Genomic DNA, 20,173 nt, shown 5'->3' on the forward strand with positions numbered 1-20,173 from the left:
GATTACGATAAGACTCGAAACGTGTCTGGAGAATATTAGATCTATGAAGTGGTGCAGAAAACATCTATTGCCCTAACTTGGTTGCTCACTACGGAAGTGTTACATTTAAATTATTTCTTATCTATTGAAGACCATGACCAAAGCTACATATGATCTCGTGACCCCAATCGATACAATATCTTTGTTGACGTTGATAATTACAAATGAGATGGATCAAATGGTTGGTGGATAGCGCAAATACATACTTAATAAAATCCATTTAGATCATTGAATAGACGGTGGATTTTTATAAGGCCCGAAATATTTAGACAAGAAATGCTAACAAACTGTGAATGTAACACTAGACAGTTTTATTTCGTGGAGCGCCTCGGCGACCTTCGCACCCCAGACCTAGAAGAAGTCGAGTAGCCTTGATTGTTCCAACACAGTATAATTTTATGAGCCTCCATATCGCTGTTAGGTAAATCGTGACAAAAGATATCACCACCAATAAACGTGACGCTCATTTTTACATGAAATATATCATGTAAATAAATTTAAATATAAAACAAATGCATAGAATTAGGTGATAAAATTTTGGACATAATTTCAAAATCACAAGACAATACTCAAAAAATCGACAAATATCTCAAATATTTTTGAATTCAATGTTCTCAAATACGACTTAAATAAACAGATAGAATAAGGAAGTTTGAAATCTATATTAAATAAAAATAACAATAAGATATAAGTTAATTATAGCATGTACTTAGCATATTACAGACAACATAATATACTTGTTTTATTAAATATGAAAATTGAGTGTTTCATTGAAACATTCTCAATCTAATTGTAAAGTTTTCGAAATAACAATTATCTGCATGGTATTTACTATTTATGCTATAAAAATTCACAATCAAAATTAGAATTTTTGAAACCGCGGGGCACGACAAGTGCAGATCATATTATTTGTGATTCAACAAAATATGAATAAATATCCGAAAAATCTTCGTAAATTAATATTATGCTATAATTCGTCTGTAGATAAGCAGCCAAGGCCAACCCACTATACTATCGTATGCAACTGCAAATCAGATTAGATACAAGTAAACTTCGTTAAAATAATATGGCAGAACTCTCATTTTATCTGTGCCTGCTTACACAGCCGTTACCAAATTTTCTTTACGTCAGAATAACTATAGTTTCCTGATCAGCTCGGTAATATTTTTTGCGACATCTAATGATTTAGAGTTAGTTCAAAACGCAGATGATTAAATTTTTATATTATTTTTCTTACATCCTTTCGTCTGGCCGTATTCATTCTTTATTTCAAACAAAGAACCCGTTCTCAAAGACGCCATAAAAAATAGCCCACAGATGATGGATTAGATTTTTTTGTTAGCTCAATCATGTATTTTTCTTGTGCATAGACTTGCATAATTTTTATTATTAACACCTTTCACCAATCATTTAGACGGCCTCGACCTATACTTCAAGTTGAGCATATTGTTTGACACGTTTTAGCGCTCGTTTTGAAGGACCAATTATAATTAAAATTGAGCACCGCTTCTAAATCAAGTACCGGGTGATCAACGTTAAGATCACTAATGATACACTATCGACATTTTATGTTTAAAGGCAATATTGTGTTCGCAGGTAATTTAGCATTACGTCATACTTTTGGCAGTCTAAACAAATTGCCTGCGTTACGTGAAATAGGAGCGGCGAAACCGTTATAGGCTTCGCTAGACGCAGCTACGGCTCGGCGATCGATCACGGCGAGTTGAGGCAGGTCGGGTCTACGTTACTTTGCGTTTCGCACGTGTAACGTGAACTTTCCGATCCCGAAATACGTGCACATAATGTGCTATGAACATGTAATGTACCCAGTCATGTATATTGATGTTTCAATATAAACATCTTATCGCTTTAAATATTTAACTTCAAAATCGATATAGGATGTAAAAAAAAACAGAATAGTTCGCCTTAAAGGACTTCCGCACCAGGTTCGTGTGTTAGAATGACAAACAGGATTTGAAGGCAATTTTTGACTACTCAATCGACCGATTGTTAGCCACTTGCGAATACTAAATGAGTGCAGAGGCCGATACATAGTTGTGGCTATGTTATTCTATCAGTCTACATTGTATGAGTGGAAGAATTGATAGCATAAATTGTGCTAGAGCACATTCAAATCATATATTATTTTATTACTGCACAGAGAGTGTACAGTTTCAAACGAGCTAAAAGAATAAGGACTAAAAAAATATAGAGCACCAAATATTGGAGATAAGAATGTAATGTTTTGTTATAAATGTGCGATGATAAACTGTTAGGATAGGTCAAGAACGGCCGCTTTTCGCAAAAATGAAAATAATAGAAAATTTCTTTTTACTCCGGCTATTTTAATAGCGCATTTGGAAAAAGAAAAAAACGTACGCACCACATCGTCCATCTCCATCCAGTCCATGTCGGCGCGGTTGTGCCGGATTAGTTTAGTGTTATTTGGGTCTAGCTATCACGCCAAAGCTAACAGTACTGAGCGTCGCGACGTTCGACACGCGAGTGCAGCGTCGTGTCGTATGTTGCACCGAAAATTCGTTCCCGCTCCTCTCCCCTGCACCCCACCTCAACCCCGCTCGCAAAATTTTTCGAATCGCACAACGCCATCTATGGACGATCGGAAGCCCCCTCCCCCTCTGGGTGGCCTTGAACTTGACAACACATCGCGAACGACCCAGTTTCGCCGTTCCCGCCCCCGCGCCGGCCGCGCGCATTGTCACGGCCGCATCAGCTGAATGGAACCGAATGCCGAGTGCAGCATAAAGAATATTTTCGCGCCACACCACTGCAACTCTCGTTTTCATTGTATAATATTACATCACTAAGTGGCGCGCTTATTTACATCGGCCGATTGAAATGAAATGTAAACAAAATCAACAGTACACGGAAAATATTCGCATAATTGCAATAAGTACTTCGTTGTTCGATAAACTACAAACGATTCAATATAAATTAAACTGTATAAGTATTACAACTTATACTTACGCATAAATTATAATACATCACAAAGCGCGTTTGTATAATAACAATGTTTAGCATAAAAGTTCTAATTAAAAAAAGTTCATTACTTTATTATTTTTCCTAATGGCAACGAAAATGTAATTTACAGTTATAGTTTTTTTTATTTCACGATTGAGATATCTCATAAATTGGGATGACTTAATACGCATCCCAATTTAAAAAAATGAGAAAAACATTTTACTTATTTTTTTTTTCCTTTCATACATAAATTTAAGACTTAAGAACTTTTATTGAATAACACTTTCTTTTATTTCATCTTGCCATCTCATCATATGAATACAAATAAATAATATAATTATATCTAAATAAAATAGGAAAACCAAGATGTATGATGACCAAAGAATGTCTATTGATTTGAGAATGTCAGTTAAAAATAGTTTACTTATATTATAATTTATAGATTTTCCTCTAACACAATTCTGCAAAAATAGATAAGTTTTTATTTAATTCTTAATTATAATTGTTGTCGTCCTTGAAACTTATAAATTATTATCTGAGTGATGAAGATTACAGTTTTAAATAAATTGAGAACAGAGCCATCTAGTTAAATTAGCAGAAACTTATTCATAAAAATAATTGTTTGTTATTCCTTGTGTTATAATAATAATATTATCTTCTTCTTATATATAAAAATGAATCGCAAAATGTGTTGGTAAGCGCATAACTCGAGAACGGCTGAGTACGGAAACGATTTCGATAATTCTTTTTTTATTATATTCCTTGAAGTACGAGGATGGTTTTTATGTAGAGAAAACGTAAACATGTACCACGGGCGAAGACGGGGCGGACCGCTAGTTTATAATAATTTTATAACTGGCTGTTTTTAACATTAACTACAATAAAATTTACTTATGCATTAATGGAGCTAGCAACGTTTTAAAAAAAGTCATTTTAGTATAGTTGGGTTTTTGATATACTGTTTCTCTTGCTATTTCGGTTAGAGTCCGGGCTGTCTGGCTGGCGGTAATGGTTGCGTTTATTAGTGCGCACAGGAAAATATACTTAACTTTAAAGTCATTTATTAACGCGTAATTTTTAATCTTTTGCCTTTAGGTAGATCCATCAGACATAAATTTTTTATTGCAAGACGTTTTTTTTCGTTGTTAAATAGGTGCCATGTGCAATTTTTTATTTCAAAATAATTAAAATGTCATCGAAATAACTGAAATTACAGCAACATGTATTCTAAAATTCTCTCTTGTCAACGTTGCTACCTCCTATACGATAATGTATATTTTTTTCTTTATTGGTGATGTGAATTATAATAAAACATTTTGAGTAAAAATAAACAAGGCTTGCAATAGAAAAGTAAAACATGGTTTTAAAATCGATTTTGTACCTGCATTGACAAATATAATATTTATGACATTTAATATTATTATATTCATCTTTTCTATTATTATATTATTTATCTCACTATTAAAACATCAGAAAAATTGCCTAAGACAATTAATGAGGTATTGAAGCATTATATACTTCACAATTGTAATTTGAGAATAGATACTTCATATCTTATTAATAGTTAATACTATGTATAAAATGACAAGTTATCTCTATACTAAGAATATAAAGTTGAAGATGTACTTATGTTTGGTTGTTTGAACACTTATCTCAAGAACTACAGGTCCAATTTGAATTTTTTTGTAGATAGTCCATTTATGGAGTAAGGCATCACATATGACATGGATGATTGTGTAAAAATATAAAAAAAAAATTATATATAGTGAAAGGCCCCTTCACTTGTACAGTTAAACTTATAAAAAAATTATATAATAATAAAGAACTCACCTTACACAAAAAATATTAAATAGTCCAATGCTTTGGAAAGATGCATTTTGCTGGCCGTAGCAGTTTGAGTGTGGTCACTTGTAAGTTCAATCTGGTTGAGCGGCAAAGACTGAAATTTAAAATTTAAAACCATTATATTATATGTTAAGCCTAATATTTTAATATATTTATTAGTTAATGTAATTTTGGTATTGAACGTTATTGCATATTAAACTTAAAAGTTAAAATCTATGTGAACTATCATTCATCACATCATATCATTAAAAATATACACATTGTACAATTGTGAAATGAAAATAATCATTACTTAGAAAGAACCCATATAATAATTGGCAGTAAGTTTTCCACAAATATAAACATTTTCTGTTTCTACAATATTATTATTAATTAATTTGCATTATTGTTCATTGAGAGGGATAGTATTATTTGCATTTGTTACATATAAGGAGTACCTATAGAATAAACAAGTACAGACCTTCCTCATTAAAAGTACCCTAAGTTTCTAGGAGTTGGTATTATGTAAACATGGAGTAATGATACGAAATAATTTTTATGACTCATACTTACTTAACTTTATGTGTTCCAAAACCAACTAGTTACATAGGATAAAACATCCATAAAATAACTTCTCTAATATCTAAAAACACTTCAAAACTTCGAGAATAATAATCAGTGCTCTGTGTTAAATTTATGTATTTGTAGGTTCGAAGAATCGTTATTTACAGTACTAAATGATTTTAGAACCAGAAAGATCTACACTACGGTATTAAAATTGAGGTAATATATAGCATTCGTTGCAAAATATTGCAGTTTTATTAAAAAGTTCCCAATCTAAACAACTTTTGTGGTTATAAAATTGACATTTGACGTTTGTTAATTTTTTTTTTATGTGATTGGGAATTTAGGGTAGCCATAAGCCATTAAAAGTACATAAAATAAAATTAATTAAAAAAAATATTTTTAAGTCCTAAATCCTATCCCTATCTAATATATTGTTTTGTGTTGTGTGATATATGTTGATTACCTTTACACATGGGCTGTGCCTTTATACGTGTCGAAGTGGTATCATATATTATGATCATATGATCGTGCATCGTGCAAATGCAAATCATTCATTCGCTAAAAACTAGTTATTAAAATAGTTTTTAGCGTATATTCTGATTGCGTACAGGTTGATTCAAAATATGAACCAGTTGTAATGTACAAAATTAAACCAACTTCGAAAATTCTGTCATTAGAAAGTGCGCAAACATCGAGTGAATTTAGCCAAATTCTCAAAACAGCGTCGTGTCGACTTTGTTTTCTCTGTGCATTGTGCACAATTTAGCCCTCTATCTAAAATGAACCAATTTTGATAAAACTCACTGATGCCTGGGTTGAAATATAGGTACCTTACATAACTGTGTTACATAATACTATGTAGGTACAACTAAAGAAATCATTTCAATCCTAAGTTATTTTTGAGTTAAGCATGGACAAACATACAAACAAAAAAACCTACTTAACATACACAATATATGAAATTTGAAATTTTGATAACCTCGTTTATTGAAGTTGGTTAAAAAAAGATTCTATGCCTCCTTATGGTATTCATGTATGCTTAGAATACTATAAATAATGATTATTATTGGTGTACATAATATATATGTTAACGGAAATGTATATAATCCGTCATTGTATACAATTCCTAGGAAATGTATGTAATTCCTAAAATCGTACGGAAATGTGTGAAATAAATTATTTTATACACATTGCCTAGGAAATCTATACATTTCCTAAATAGCAATCGGAAATGTAAAACATCTAAGATATTGGAAGGTACGCGGGTCGATGGGGGGCGGGCCGAAAATTCGTAATCAGAATTTATGGTTTGGATAAGGGGGTGGGTTAGGTTAGGTTCGTGTTTTTTAAAATTAGATAGAAATAGGAGCCCCACGAAGTGGGGCTCCGTCGGCTCACGACCGTCTTTTTGTAGAATTTTGGAAAAAGACGAATTTCGGCATATTACAAAATGCCGGCCGTTTGTAATACGGCGGATTATACAATCCGACTGGGACGTGTACAAGGGGTCTAGCGGGACGAGGGGACTGATTACTAACCAAATGAAAATTTGATTTGATTGAATATAAGTTGATTTAAGAAATGTTAATTAGTAAGATAATATGAACATATTATTATTATTTTACGGTAATCACTGTTACCCGATACAGTGTTTTATTACAGAAATCATTTATTTTATACATTTCCTAATACGATATTGGAATTGTATACAATTCCTAGGAAGATTATACATTTCCTAGGATATCTATGCATTAAATAGTTTATTAAACAATATTTTATACATTTCCTAAATGGTATCGGAATTGTACACATTTCCTAGGATTTGTATGCAATTCCTTGATTTCATACATTTCCGGTAACGTAAATAATACGAAAATAAAACGAAAATTTTATAATTTAAAAATTAAAATCTATCTAGCGAATAGCCTCGCATCCACGACATAGTTTCTTATTTAAAAAAAACACACGACGACGTTTCTCTTCTGTCGGGCCAACTCATCGGTATCTTTTTCAAACGAATACGAATTTATGTTTGTTTTCTCCTCGTAAAGTTATGACATGTTTAATACTATTTAGCTTATAAATAGAAGAACATATAATAGCAAAATGGAGGTACAATATCTCGCTATCTTGTTAAGTATATTTTGGTGTAACTGCGATGCTATTATGTGGAGTTTGGCACCTAACACCCAAAAATGTTTAAAAGAAGAGTTACAAGGAAACGTGCTAGTCGCTGGAGAATATGAAATTACAGAAGTTACTGGTCAACGTGTAGATTATGTTGTAAGTAGAAGTTACATTACACAAGTATTTTTGTTAAGGTTACCGCCATATAAATTTCGGTATTCAGTCATTGAGGTATTATTACGTAGTACATAGTAACTCAATGTATTCAGTCCAGCTAGCCTATAATACAAGACAATCCAGTAATTGGTTGAGATTTAATCTTATTAGAATACACATCATCACACATATAAATGAAGTGTGAAAACTGATCCACTCAATATGACAATATTGTAGCCAGACTATGTTCATTTAAAATGTTTATTTGTTTTATTTGCCAGGTCAAAGACTCAAAAGGCCACATCTTAGCACAGAATGATAACATTAAAAAAGGAAAATTCACATTTGTGACAGAAACATATGATACATTTGAAGTTTGTTTCATATCTAAAATGCCACCTGGTAAGTATGAAAAAATACTAAGTATAAGTTGACTTGATCGATAAAAAAAACCTAAAAGTTTTTACTGGACTATGTGCATGAAGAAGTGTATAAACTGTTACTACATAATATGTTATTGATAAATAAACATTATCATTTATCATGAATGATCAATCTATATTTTAACGATAATATTACTTGCTTAACAGTCTCTATACTTTGTTGGATTATGTAGTTACTTTGTTTGTAATCAAAAGGCATAGATAAATTTGTTATTCAATAATTAATGAAAACCCATGGTCCTTAGTGATGGTAACTTTCACCCACAAAATCTAGACCATTGTACTTATAGTAAGTACAAATTTTTCTGCTACATAGTCATCACACCATCTTATAAATTAGTATACTATCATAAACAATTACAATCAACTATGATAATTATTAATGCCTATAACAAATAAGACCTGAATGTTAAAAATCTCGTAATACATTCACAAAATATGACTGTTAATGTGTGTCAGTGACCTCTTATCAATCCATATATATCATTATAAATGCGAAAGTAACTCTGTCTGTCTGTCTGTTACTCAATCATGCCTAAACTACTGAACCAATTTTCATGAAATTTGGTATGGATATATTTTGATACCCGAGAAAGGACATAGGCTACTTTTTATCCCGGGAAAATGACGCAATCCCACGGGAACGGGAACTATGCGGGTTTTTCTTTGACTGCGCGGGCGAAGCCGCGAGCGGAAACCTAGTTTAGTATAAGTTCGATTCATTTCACATTTTCACTAATATGGTTTCATTATGGTGATGACTGATCAGCTTTCGGTCCCTTGCTAAGCTAATTTTTGTTTCATTGTGATTAAACCTAAGACCTCTCTTAAACCACTTGCAACACTTAGATGCTGAGAAATAAAAAAAATGTTATTGTTCATTAATATGAGAAATATATAAATAAATAGTAATGTATTGTATTATTTTTCAGAACGCCGTGGTGTGCCACAAGATGTACATTTAGACATTAAAGTAGGAATTGAAGCTAAAAACTATGAAGGTGTAAGTATTTACTGCACTAATTTTAATAAAAATATATGGTTATATATTATTGTTTCAATAGATTTAGTTACTACTATGTTAGTACTTTTTAGTTTTTACTACAATATAATATGCATTTAAGTTTTATCTTTTTCCACTTTTTATTTATTGAAGTGAAACTTCGTTAGGCGCGTTGACAGTAAAATTTAAAGGTAGCGTCATGGCAATACCGTCACGTCATGGATTAAGGCGACGATTTTGGTATCTTTGAATCTTGCCAAAGAAGTTTCACTTCTGACACATGTGCTCGGCACACACGCTCTATTTTATTACTTTAATTTTCAATGCTTATATTTTATTTTATTTTTATTTCTACTTTTTGTTGGTGCGCTTCACAAACAACAACTTCTAGAATACATGGGTAAAGTGTGCTTATTTACATTGTTGAGTGTCTGCATTATTTTTTTCAGCATGCTACTGTTTTTTTTCTCATTTTTGTATTTATGTATGCTTATGTAATATATTTTGCTTAATGCCTTTTACAAGCTTTTTTTGTCTAATAAGAAAATGTCTAATAATGAAATTATTGATCCATCTGTCCATTATGTCTTCACTTAAGTTTTTTTTTATCAAATAGTCAATATTGGGATCAAAAAATTTATTATTAAGTATTTATTTTACTATTCTAAACTCTAACAGCCGTACAAATAAACGAGTTATAACATTTTATGCAAAGAATAAACTAAGAATAAGGAAAAATCATACAAATAAACACGAAATAAATGTAACCTAGTATAACTTCGTAATAAGTATTCATACTAATGCTATTCCGTCCTTATTACGGCTACCACCCTAGTATAAGTCTGACATAACCGAGTTATAACATGTCTTTTAGTACATTGTGCTGTGTTTTACAAGTTTTAGAAGCAATTTTCAATCTAAACTTGAGATAATAGCAATGAGAGTAATACGAGAAGTAGAAAAAGTTGAGCAAATTAATAATTTCATTACGTACCTATTGAAATGGAAAATTTTGTATGAAATGTCAAAATATACGAAATTATGAAAAACCCTTTTGATATTTATAATGATTTATTTATTTACAACATGCGCCAAACCATATATACATAAAACATATTTCTAAACTTATCACAATAATATACACTTTCGTTGAAAATATAAATCTTCTAAGCCTGGAGTTGTATGTTTTGAGTACCAGTTATTTGGCAACTCTCTATCTCAAGGTGGGTTTATCTTCTGTTCTCCAGATATTGGATAGGGTTCTCTTTCATTTGCTTGCATATTTAATGATATATTTAAATTATTTCCAATAAATATTTAAAAAAAATAAATAAACAGAACATCGTATGATGAAACTTCACAACAAATTCGACGAAGTCAAACGAGCGTCAGCAAAATGACAGCACCAAGGCTTAACCGTAGACAATTTCAACGTTTTTCATAATTTTGTGAATGAATTGCGACGTTGCCGCTTCGCGCCTATTGCATAGCGTGAGCATAGTTACATCGACGTTATTCCAAATTTATTTGTAAGAAATTATGACATCCTTATTCTTATCATATCTATGCATTGCATAAGGTTTGAATAAGCAAGTTTTTATTTGTACGGCTGTAATTCTAATACATATATAGAAAACCAGAAATCAATTTGATTATCACAAAATGTGTGTACATTGCTATTCCATTAATTGTATGAGTGTTTTTAACTATTATCATATTTCCTAACAGCATTTATTGTGTGATTGATATCATTTTATCATCTGTGTATGAGTGTTTAAAGAGTTTGCATGTATTGGCCATTTTATATAGTTCACTACACAAATCCTAAAGCCTTGTTTGTTTTAACTTTTAAAGACATAACCTCACCTTTTTTTTTACTATATAAAAGAGATATTTCTAGCAAGTATTGTTCGTGTTTAAAAAAACCCTTTTAACTAGAATTTGAGTGCATTGAAATAGACTATTAGCAGAACCAAAGCAGACTATTTAAATAAACATACTTGATTTGTTTGTATATATCTAATGTATAATATATAATATATAGATTGGTGAAGCCGCCAAATTGAAGCCAATGGAATTGGAGTTGAAAAGATTGGAAGATCTCTCCGAGGCGATTGTCCAGGACTTCACTCTCATGAGGAAGAGGGAAGAGGAAATGAGAGACACTAATGGTAAAGACATTTGAAAACCTATGTGATTCAACTAAGAGTAAGATCGATTATGCGCCATATAACATATTGTGACGTCATTGGTGTTCATTCAAACGAATATAACCTAAAAAAAATTGTTTGTATTTAAATAAACTAACAAACAATAGACATATGAAAGTCATTGACTTTCCTATTCTTAGCTGAATCACATAGCTTTTTGCGTTCATTTCCATATAATGCAAAATTGATATTTATACATGACAGTCAAGTTTCTCCTGACTTTGCTTAACAATAAAATGTATTTTTTTTTATTTCAGAGTCAACAAACAACAGAGTCCTGTTTTTCAGTATATTTTCAATGGTGTGCCTGTTGGGACTCGCGACGTGGCAAGTGCTCTACCTCCGTAGATACTTCAAAGCCAAGAAACTTATTGAATAACAACTTTATTTATTTGGGTGTAGTCACACTTGTGTCCCGCGCTATTCATATATTATTTACCTATAAAATGATAACATTCTTAAAATAAGTTGAATGAAATATGCAAGTTTTTATCGATTAATGTGCATAAGTAAATAAGTATTAAATTGTCCTATTTTTATGAATTTAATACTCTGTTATGTTCCTGCTTTTGGTTTTGTTTGCACAAATGTCTATAAATTCTGTGTCGAGACTAGAACAAAACTTATCTCTGGACCAATATGCTGTGGCTACACCGTTTTAGATCTCGCGGCGATAAGTGGTCGAGTCGTCGCGTAATATACAATAACTTAAACAGATTTATTTAATATTTTTGTTGTATGTATATGAATGATTTTGTCTAAGGATGTATAAAAGTATTTGAAATAATGGCGTGTTTTTTTGTATTCCAATAAATTCGTAAATAGAACATGAATAGAAATTCTATTACATGATATTTTATGTAAGTTAAAAACCTTTATATATTTATTGAAATTGTGATGTATTATTTACTTAATTTTGGCCGACATTCCTCGCATAATTGGATCGTTATCTGCAAGATATCAGTTGTTTAACTTCTTAAATTATAATTTGAATTTTCTCCAAAATTATATGGATACTTAAGTACTTAATGATAATTGCAGCGTTAACAATGAAAATAAGTAATAAAACACCAGTTTCAATTAATATTTTATTGCTGAATCTAAATACATCTGCTTGGTAAAAAACATAAGTTTGAGTAACTTGTACACTTGTGGATTGTAGAATATTTCTCTTTAAAAACCCTTCCTTTGAAAAACATCTGAACGAAAACCATAAATAATAGATCAAGATGTAACATTAAAATAATTTACATATAAGTTATAAAATTAAGATACTTGAAACAATTTTTTCTTATAGACTATTGTGTAATGTAGGCTATATTCATTATTTCAAATCCATATTATTTGCGAATTCGTATTATATTAACTAATTCCAATAGATGTTGATTTATTACTTTGTGACAATATTTTTAGCTCATCAAGAACTTACCTAATGATGCAAATTATTATATAATTTAAATACAATTTCTTTAGTATCACCATAGTATAAAGAGAGCAAGTAAGTTATCTTCGCACGAAGATACTTCGCGTCATTTGTATGTACTTGGAGCGCTTGGCCACGCCCCCCGTTCATATACGTACGCAAGCTTGACGCACGCACACAACGTCGCTCGGTTACTTCTCATAGACGGTTCTCGTAACTCGTTAGGGGCGCGGGGGCGCTATTGCTGTGAGCGGTCGGTGTTTGTATAAACAATTATTAAAAATACCAACGTGACATGTTAGAACGCTGCGCCTCGGAAGTTTAGGTACCGTGCGCTCCTAAACGCACGGCCTACTTGTTATCTTTATACTATGGTATCACTTATTACAATAATCATCAATAAGTGGTAAAACGATTGCAGGTTGGCATTCCCATCAATAATATTACGTAATAAATTGTTCAATTATTGTAAACACCTTTATAAATGCGATATTTTGTTACACTTAAGCCAAGTAACATTAAAAAGTACCAATTCAATAAGTTCATACATATTATATTAAAATTGGACAAGAAAAGTTTAAGACAGTGCGCGCACGAGCAACTTTGTCTCCGCAACTTTTTTGTCTCCGCAACTATTTTGTCTCTCCCACCCATGGGCTAGTATGAAAGTGCGCGCACGTAGCGACGCAACTCCCCATACAAATTGATGGGAGAGACAAAATAGTTGCGGAGACAAAGTTGCTCGTGCGCGCTAGCTCTAACAAAATATTTATGTGTCAAATTTAATTTCCCTCTAATTTGCATCATTGAAATGTAAAGTGACGCCCGACAAGCATCCAATTAAAATTATATTGGGTAATGTAGTTCTAACTTCTCACTATTGTTAATTAAAAACTTTCAATTCAAATGCCATTTTAATTTAAGGAAAATACTAAATGGTAATTATAACAATTAGATTTCATTGTAAAATTTACAATATTGGGTTTTTAATATTTACAGTACCTATCATATCGGTGAGAGGGAAATCGTTAAATGCATGCTTGCAACCATTCTCAATAAAAGTATTTTATTTTATATAAATATAGTTAATAAACATACATAAATACCTATATTTTTTTTCTCGTAACTAGACAAATAATGTAACAAGCAATATTCCGTTTCTCAATCATTTTCGTAATTAAAAGTACCTACATCGTTAATAGGGCTTTTGTAAAATAATGTGCATAATATATTTAATAATTTATAAGGAAACAATATTTGCAACGAGAACTTTAAATAAATATCGATTGCATGGAATGTATAACATTTACAAAAATAATATAAAAGTAAGTAAAAATAGAAAGCATAAAAAAGTGTAAATAGAAATAAGTAATTTTCTTTTAATATTTTCCTAGAATTAAAATCATAAAATACATAATAAAGGTACATACGACATAATAATATTATGTTATTGCAGATTTTCAAATCAACAAAAATAAAAATACGGTTTGTTGACCGGCCAATTTAGGAGGTTAAAACAATCTCATATTATGGTTAATTAGCTATTCACTTTTGATACTTTTTATGATACAAGAATTTCTCGTTGATTACAACTTCCTAATCTATCTTCGGGCTTCGATAAAAATATTTTCAAGTTATAGAGGTCACTACATTCGCCTCATAAGTTTGGTGTTTTGTACCTGCTATTTCTTCTAATCGTATAAACATGTTAGAAAATTGTCTAGTTTACCCGAGTTCTATAATCTCTTACTGTAACTTGGTAACATAATCTGAGCACCGCATATCAAATTACTTATTGCAAAAAAGTGTAGTCTTTCCAGTTGTACTAGTCTAGATATCATTTACGCATGAATAATGCAGTTTATGCTACAAGCACAGGACTATGAACTGATTTTAGTAAAAATTAATGTTGGTTAGTGATTTATAATCATTTCTCTAGGATTGATTGATTTCTACAGTCTGTTATAAATTCAGCCGAAATAATAAGCTATGAGGTGTAAACATGAATACTAAAGATAGTTCTCACATTGCACACATTTTTATTCATTTTCCAAATTGTCAAATTCGTAACTCGCTCAGTCCGCCCGTCTCTGATTACCATAAATAAAACTGTGACACTTGTATGTGCAAATGCTATATATAACACTCATTTACTCTATCTTATATACAAATTAAACAACCAAACTGTACACCAAGTACTCATCAAAGCGGAGAATAGTCTAATTGTACTGTTAAATGTTTCACACCCGCCTCTCGGAATATTCTAGCGGCTTGTTCCGTGACATACCGCGGATCCACCTCCCTCGCTACCTCTAGCTTTATAGCACCAACGTGAACATCACTACACAGAGTCCAGAAGTGTGGCTCCTGCACCGCGTGCACGCCGGCCAGGCCCACGACGCGCGTAAATAGATTCGGTAACGCGCGTTCGATCGAAAGCGGCGTCCTTTGCATTAACACTCCCGCCGAATCCCGCACTAGAGGAATCACACTCGCGGCGATCAACAGCGCGATAGCCATCGAGCAAATCGGATCTGCTCTCATCCAGCCGAACATTCGCATTAGAATGGCGGATATAATCACTCCGACGGAACCTAGCGTATCGGCCAGGACGTGGAGGAATACTCCGCGCATGATGGCTGATCCTGCGCCCGTGGGCGCCTCAATATCGTCGTGCGAGTGGCCGTGGTCGTGGTTGTGCGAGTGGCCGTGGCCGCCGTGCGAGTGACCGTGACCACCGTGCCCATGTCCGTGGCCATGGTGGAAAGCGTAAATACCAACCATGTTCACTAAGAACCCAAGAATTGACACCAAGAGTAGACGTTCGTGCTTTACCTGAAAAGTAATAATTTTAAATGATTAACAATTCATAGGAGATCTTAGCGCCTTATCTAAATTAAGACGAAGTTAATTTATTTAGAAGAATGAATTAATATTCTTGCTTGTATTATACCATTATCATATTAGGTACCATTGTATTGCTATATTTTTAACCGTATGAAAAATCGTAGGTATAGTATTTATTTTTATCCCAGGTCAACCCAGACAAGCGTCTTGTCATTTATTGTTCTTAATATCATGTTTAAACAAAAAAAAAAACTATTACTTCAAAGAATGCCGAATGGCTGTGATCTTCCAATTATATTTCAACTTACATGATGCATATTTTATACATTTGACCTTTTAATAATAATCAAGTAGCGTGGTATCTTTTCAAAATAGTATAAACATGATATTATACTAATTAATGGTATTTTGCATATTGTAAAAACTAGCATCTAGTTTGAAGTCTCTTATTTTTATTTCGATACACAATAGCCGCCTTTTTTGTTAATTTTTGGAACATCATTATTTATTACATACCTACATACATCTATCTATCTCTACAGTGTCTGTAACCTTTTTCTTTCGAATCTATTTGATATTTTATTTTTTAATTAAACGTATTCCAAATACATGTCATACGAATGGAATTTCGATAGAAAGTTGCTAGGTATTACGAAAGGCATTACTGTAAAGTATGCTAACGTAACAAAAAACAAATTAACTTGAGAAAAAATACGTGCCGATTCGTCGACTTATCATTTGATAAAAACGTGATAGTTTGTAATTTGAACATACTCAAGATCACATAATAATTTCGATATTGTGAAAAATGGAAAAATCAGCATAAAACATATATCTAGCTGTATAGATGCCTACAAGCTGAAAACTTTTCCGTCTTTATAAACCCATCTACAAATAATTGAAATCAGTAACAATAATTAATTGATTCAATATACAAATACCACAAATATTAGTTAAAGCAATTCAAAAAATTGTTAATTGGAATAAAGCGACACTCGCACAGATCTCTTATAGGTAAGTATTAATTATAATACTTTCAGAAAATCTAGATCCTGAATTTGTTTGAGAATCTGAAACTAGGTAGGTATAATCTGAGAAAAAACCAGTTTCACAAATTTTATGTATTCACTTGGCCACTTAATTTTATTATTCCAGTTTAGACTATTTAGATTTTTAATAGAAAATTTATATTCCTTGCTCCAAATTTGTTGCCCATCAATGTTTCATTTTAGGCAAAAATAATTCTTTATGAATGGTAAGATCTGTTATCAGTATAGTTATCCAACAATATCACAATTTAGTAAGGATTAAGTTATTATATCTACTGATAAGAATGCAAATACCAAAGTTATTTGGTTTTTAAATTTTATGTTTTATAATTTTTTTATAACAGTGCAAAGATATATTTTTTACATTAAAAGAAAGGCTCTTAAACATAAAAAAGTGTTAATTTTCCATCTCAGACCTATGTAAAAAAATTAATTATGAGGAAAAAAAAAGTTGGCAACCCTATTGCCACAATTTTTCAAATTAGTTGTTTCTAGATTACAGTAATTTGAGAAAGCCATTAATTGCCATGAAAGCTATTACATAAATACCATATCATTCTATTGACCTACTATTCAATTCCATTTCTAGGAATTCATATTATGAATAAGTAATACCAGTTTGGTTTATAGTTTTTAGATGCTATATTTTTCAATGTTTATGTTACCTTGTTTCAAAAGCAAAACCAAATATATTAATCAATGAAAATAAATCAAATTTAAGTTAAATAGATTAAAATAATGTGAACAATACAATAAAATCCCAGATAATCCCCAAATATATTCACTTCAATTTTTAAATAATTAAATATTAATATTGAATTTTAGTTGTTCCAGAGCATGTTTAAACAAACTCATCCGCTTTATATTAGGCATAGATATACATACCTCCGGTGGTTCAATAGCTCTTTCAACAGCCTCGCTCATAATGAAGAATGCGATAAACAATAAGAACAGGCCATTTACAAAGCCAGCTAGCACCTCAGCCCTCGCGTAACCATAGGAGTACCGTTCATTTGCTCTCCATTTTGATATCAGGGACGCAGCCAGGCCAGCCACCAAGCCCGTACAGTCAAAGAACATATGGAAAGCATCGGATATCAAACCTGTAAGAGACAATTTAATAATTTGTCTTTTGGATATAAATTGTGATTTATAGGATGTTGAGTTGTGATATTTTGCTCAATATGGTGGCTTGATAATCTATATTATATAAAACTCAAAGGTGACTGATATAGTGATCTATCAACGCACAGCCACCAACCAAACCACTGGACGTATCGGGCTGAAATTTGGCATGCAGGTAGATGTTAGGACGTAGGCATCCGCTAAGAAAGGATTTCCCGAAATTCTTGCGGGAACGGGGAAAAACGGGGATGCACGTACAAAGTCGTGGGCGGAAGCTAGTTACATAATATATACCTAATGACTGAATATGATTTTACTGTTTGTAAAATGTATTACAATTTACATGTGCTTATAAAAAGTAAACATGTTTATAAATCGAATAATAACTTTAAAATATATTGCAATAGGTACATTGCAGTATCTATTATTTTAGAACTGATTAGACAGGATTTTTATATAATAAACTAGCGGTCCGCCCCGGCTTCGCCCGTGGTACATATTTACGTTTTCTGTACATAAAAACCATCCTCGTACTTCAAGGAATATAATAAAAAAAGAATTATCGAAATCGGTTCAGCCGTTCTCGAGTTATGCGCTTACCAACACATTTTGCGATTCATTTTTATATATAAGATTAAACAGTAGTTAAATTTTTGTGTTTTTATATAGTCAACAAACAATATGGTATCAATTAGGTATAAATTTATAATAAAACAACCAATCTTCGAATAGGAAAACAATAATGTGCAATTCTTACAGAATAAATAAGAAACATCAATTAAACTTACCCAAACTGTTGGTCCATATGCCATAGAACAGTTCGACGAAGGCAAAAGATAAGTTAAGTATGAGGAAGAGGAATAAATTCCTCGAGTTCTTGTCTGAATAAATGAGTCTAAACCAGTTGCCGAATTTTTCCGGGATACCGGTAACACCACCGCGTGAATGCCGCGTATCTTTTTGAGTCAAAGGTAACATTGTAACGATTAATTTTGTATTATTTTAAGTTATTTCATTTTAAACTACCTAAACAACACAAACTATGACCACAAATACTGCATACGTGTACTTGAACCGCATTTAATAACCTTACAGTAAAATCGATAGCAAAGGTTTATTGAAGATATCGATTTTCTGTAAAAATTATTTATAAATTATGCACATATTTTATAAAAAAGCTCTATTAACAATATTAAACAAATTTAGACTTTTAATCTTGTTCACAGCCCATCTGTCGTTATCGTCACAGATTAAGTATTAGTTACTACGTAACAGATGCGACAGTGATGTTTTCCATAGTTTCAGTTGGCCAGTTGTGGCGCTGCTGTAGCCTTATCAATTTTGACAGTAAAAAGTAGTGTTGCCTACCAGTTCGATATCTATATCTGATTATCGATACTTTAGTGAGGTGCCCATTGTATCGATAAAAATACTACGTACTAGCACAGACTAAGATATTAAGTAAGTTCCAAGCGTTATTATTGCGGATAGGTATTAAAAATAAAACAGATTTCGTTTTCAATGTTTATTTATATAATGCTCTTTTTCTTAATTTATTTGTTTTATATTTTTTTAAAGCAATTTTATGGATTCCTGCCATTTTTTGCACATATCTTTCCTCTATAGCTCCCTTTAAAATTTTATTTATAATATTGCTCCAGTTATGGACATGAAGCCTAACAATATATGTTAAAAACATTTTTCTTAAACACATATTGTGTGTTTTCTGACACCCTAACCAGGAAAACTCCAAATCTTGAATTTTTTCTCTTAAATTTGCCCCAATTTTGTTTTGTATACAGTTATTGTTTAAATAATTATGTATTAAACAACTTGCTTCCCTGTACAACACTAGAAGTTTGGAACTTGGATAAACTAAATTACTATTTTTTAAAAGTTTATATTCCCTTTGGCGCATGTAAGAATAAATATTATCCTCTGTAGATTTACTAGTAAAGCTCTTCATGCAATTTTTACAATTATTAACACTTTTGGTCATTTTTCTGCAAATGTACCCTGCAGTATAGGCAGAGCATTGGACTTTTACTTTTTCCAAAATTACATTTGCATTTTGGATTGACCCACGGAATGCTGAAACTTGAGTTTCCTGTGAAGTGGATGGTGTGGAGACGTAATTTACAGTTTGCTTATTTTCGTCATTATTATCTTCAAATAAAAAATTTGTGTCTATCAATGTGTCTCCATTGTCCACTTCACAGTTGGCAAATTTTGAATGAGGGCTCAACAGATTTGAAAATAATAACGATTTAAATGAATAAATAAAAGTATTCGCATCTGGGTTAATATTACGATAATTCAGAGCCCTCACACGTCCAAAGAAATTTTCCAGTGGGTCTTGATTAATATTTCGAGGATAA

At 31.7% G+C, this 20,173-nt stretch overlaps 3 protein-coding genes across 5 annotated transcripts in view; 1 reads left to right on the forward strand and 2 right to left on the reverse strand.

The window, feature by feature from the left end:
- ERR (estrogen-related receptor) overlaps window positions 1-5,731 on the reverse strand; it is a 29,439-nt gene extending 23,708 nt beyond the window's left edge. Inside the window, exons 1-2 of one of the 3 annotated variants that reach the window (XM_089706321.1) lie at window positions 5,419-5,731; window positions 4,857-4,960 (exon numbers count right to left, since the gene is read on the reverse strand). Coding sequence is in view for 1 of the 3 variants with exons in the window: in XM_089706318.1 (XP_089562444.1) it covers window positions 2,423-2,449 (27 nt within the window). In the remaining 2 variants the exon portion in view is untranslated. Of the gene's footprint in view, window positions 1-2,422; window positions 3,103-4,851; window positions 4,961-5,418 lie in introns of those variants that run through there. The other 2 variants (XM_089706320.1, XM_089706318.1) reach the window with 2 other exon arrangements.
- Window positions 5,732-7,375: 1,644 nt separating this feature from the next.
- Window positions 7,376-12,138, forward strand: bai (Transmembrane emp24 domain-containing protein bai). Its single transcript, XM_089706572.1, has 5 exons — window positions 7,376-7,695; window positions 7,977-8,097; window positions 9,071-9,141; window positions 11,186-11,312; window positions 11,609-12,138. Exons 1-5 carry the CDS (start codon window positions 7,519-7,521, stop codon window positions 11,728-11,730), a joined length of 618 nt encoding a protein of 205 aa, XP_089562698.1. The 5' UTR covers window positions 7,376-7,518; the 3' UTR covers window positions 11,731-12,138.
- A 2,753-nt stretch (window positions 12,139-14,891) lies between these two features.
- Window positions 14,892-19,034, reverse strand: ZnT86D (solute carrier family 30 member 7). Its single transcript, XM_089706571.1, has 3 exons — window positions 18,584-19,034; window positions 17,556-17,773; window positions 14,892-15,609 (listed from the first exon to the last, which is right to left on the reverse strand). Exons 1-3 carry the CDS (start codon window positions 18,771-18,773, stop codon window positions 14,977-14,979), a joined length of 1,041 nt encoding a protein of 346 aa, XP_089562697.1. The 5' UTR covers window positions 18,774-19,034; the 3' UTR covers window positions 14,892-14,976.
- Window positions 19,035-20,173: the final 1,139 nt, after the last annotated feature.

The sequence above is a fragment of the Colias philodice genome, chromosome 18 (assembly GCF_061535455.1).
Source record: "Colias philodice isolate Cphi_HAF_F1 chromosome 18, ilColPhil1 Martin Lab GWU primary, whole genome shotgun sequence".
Lineage (NCBI taxonomy): Eukaryota > Metazoa > Arthropoda > Insecta > Lepidoptera > Pieridae > Colias > Colias philodice.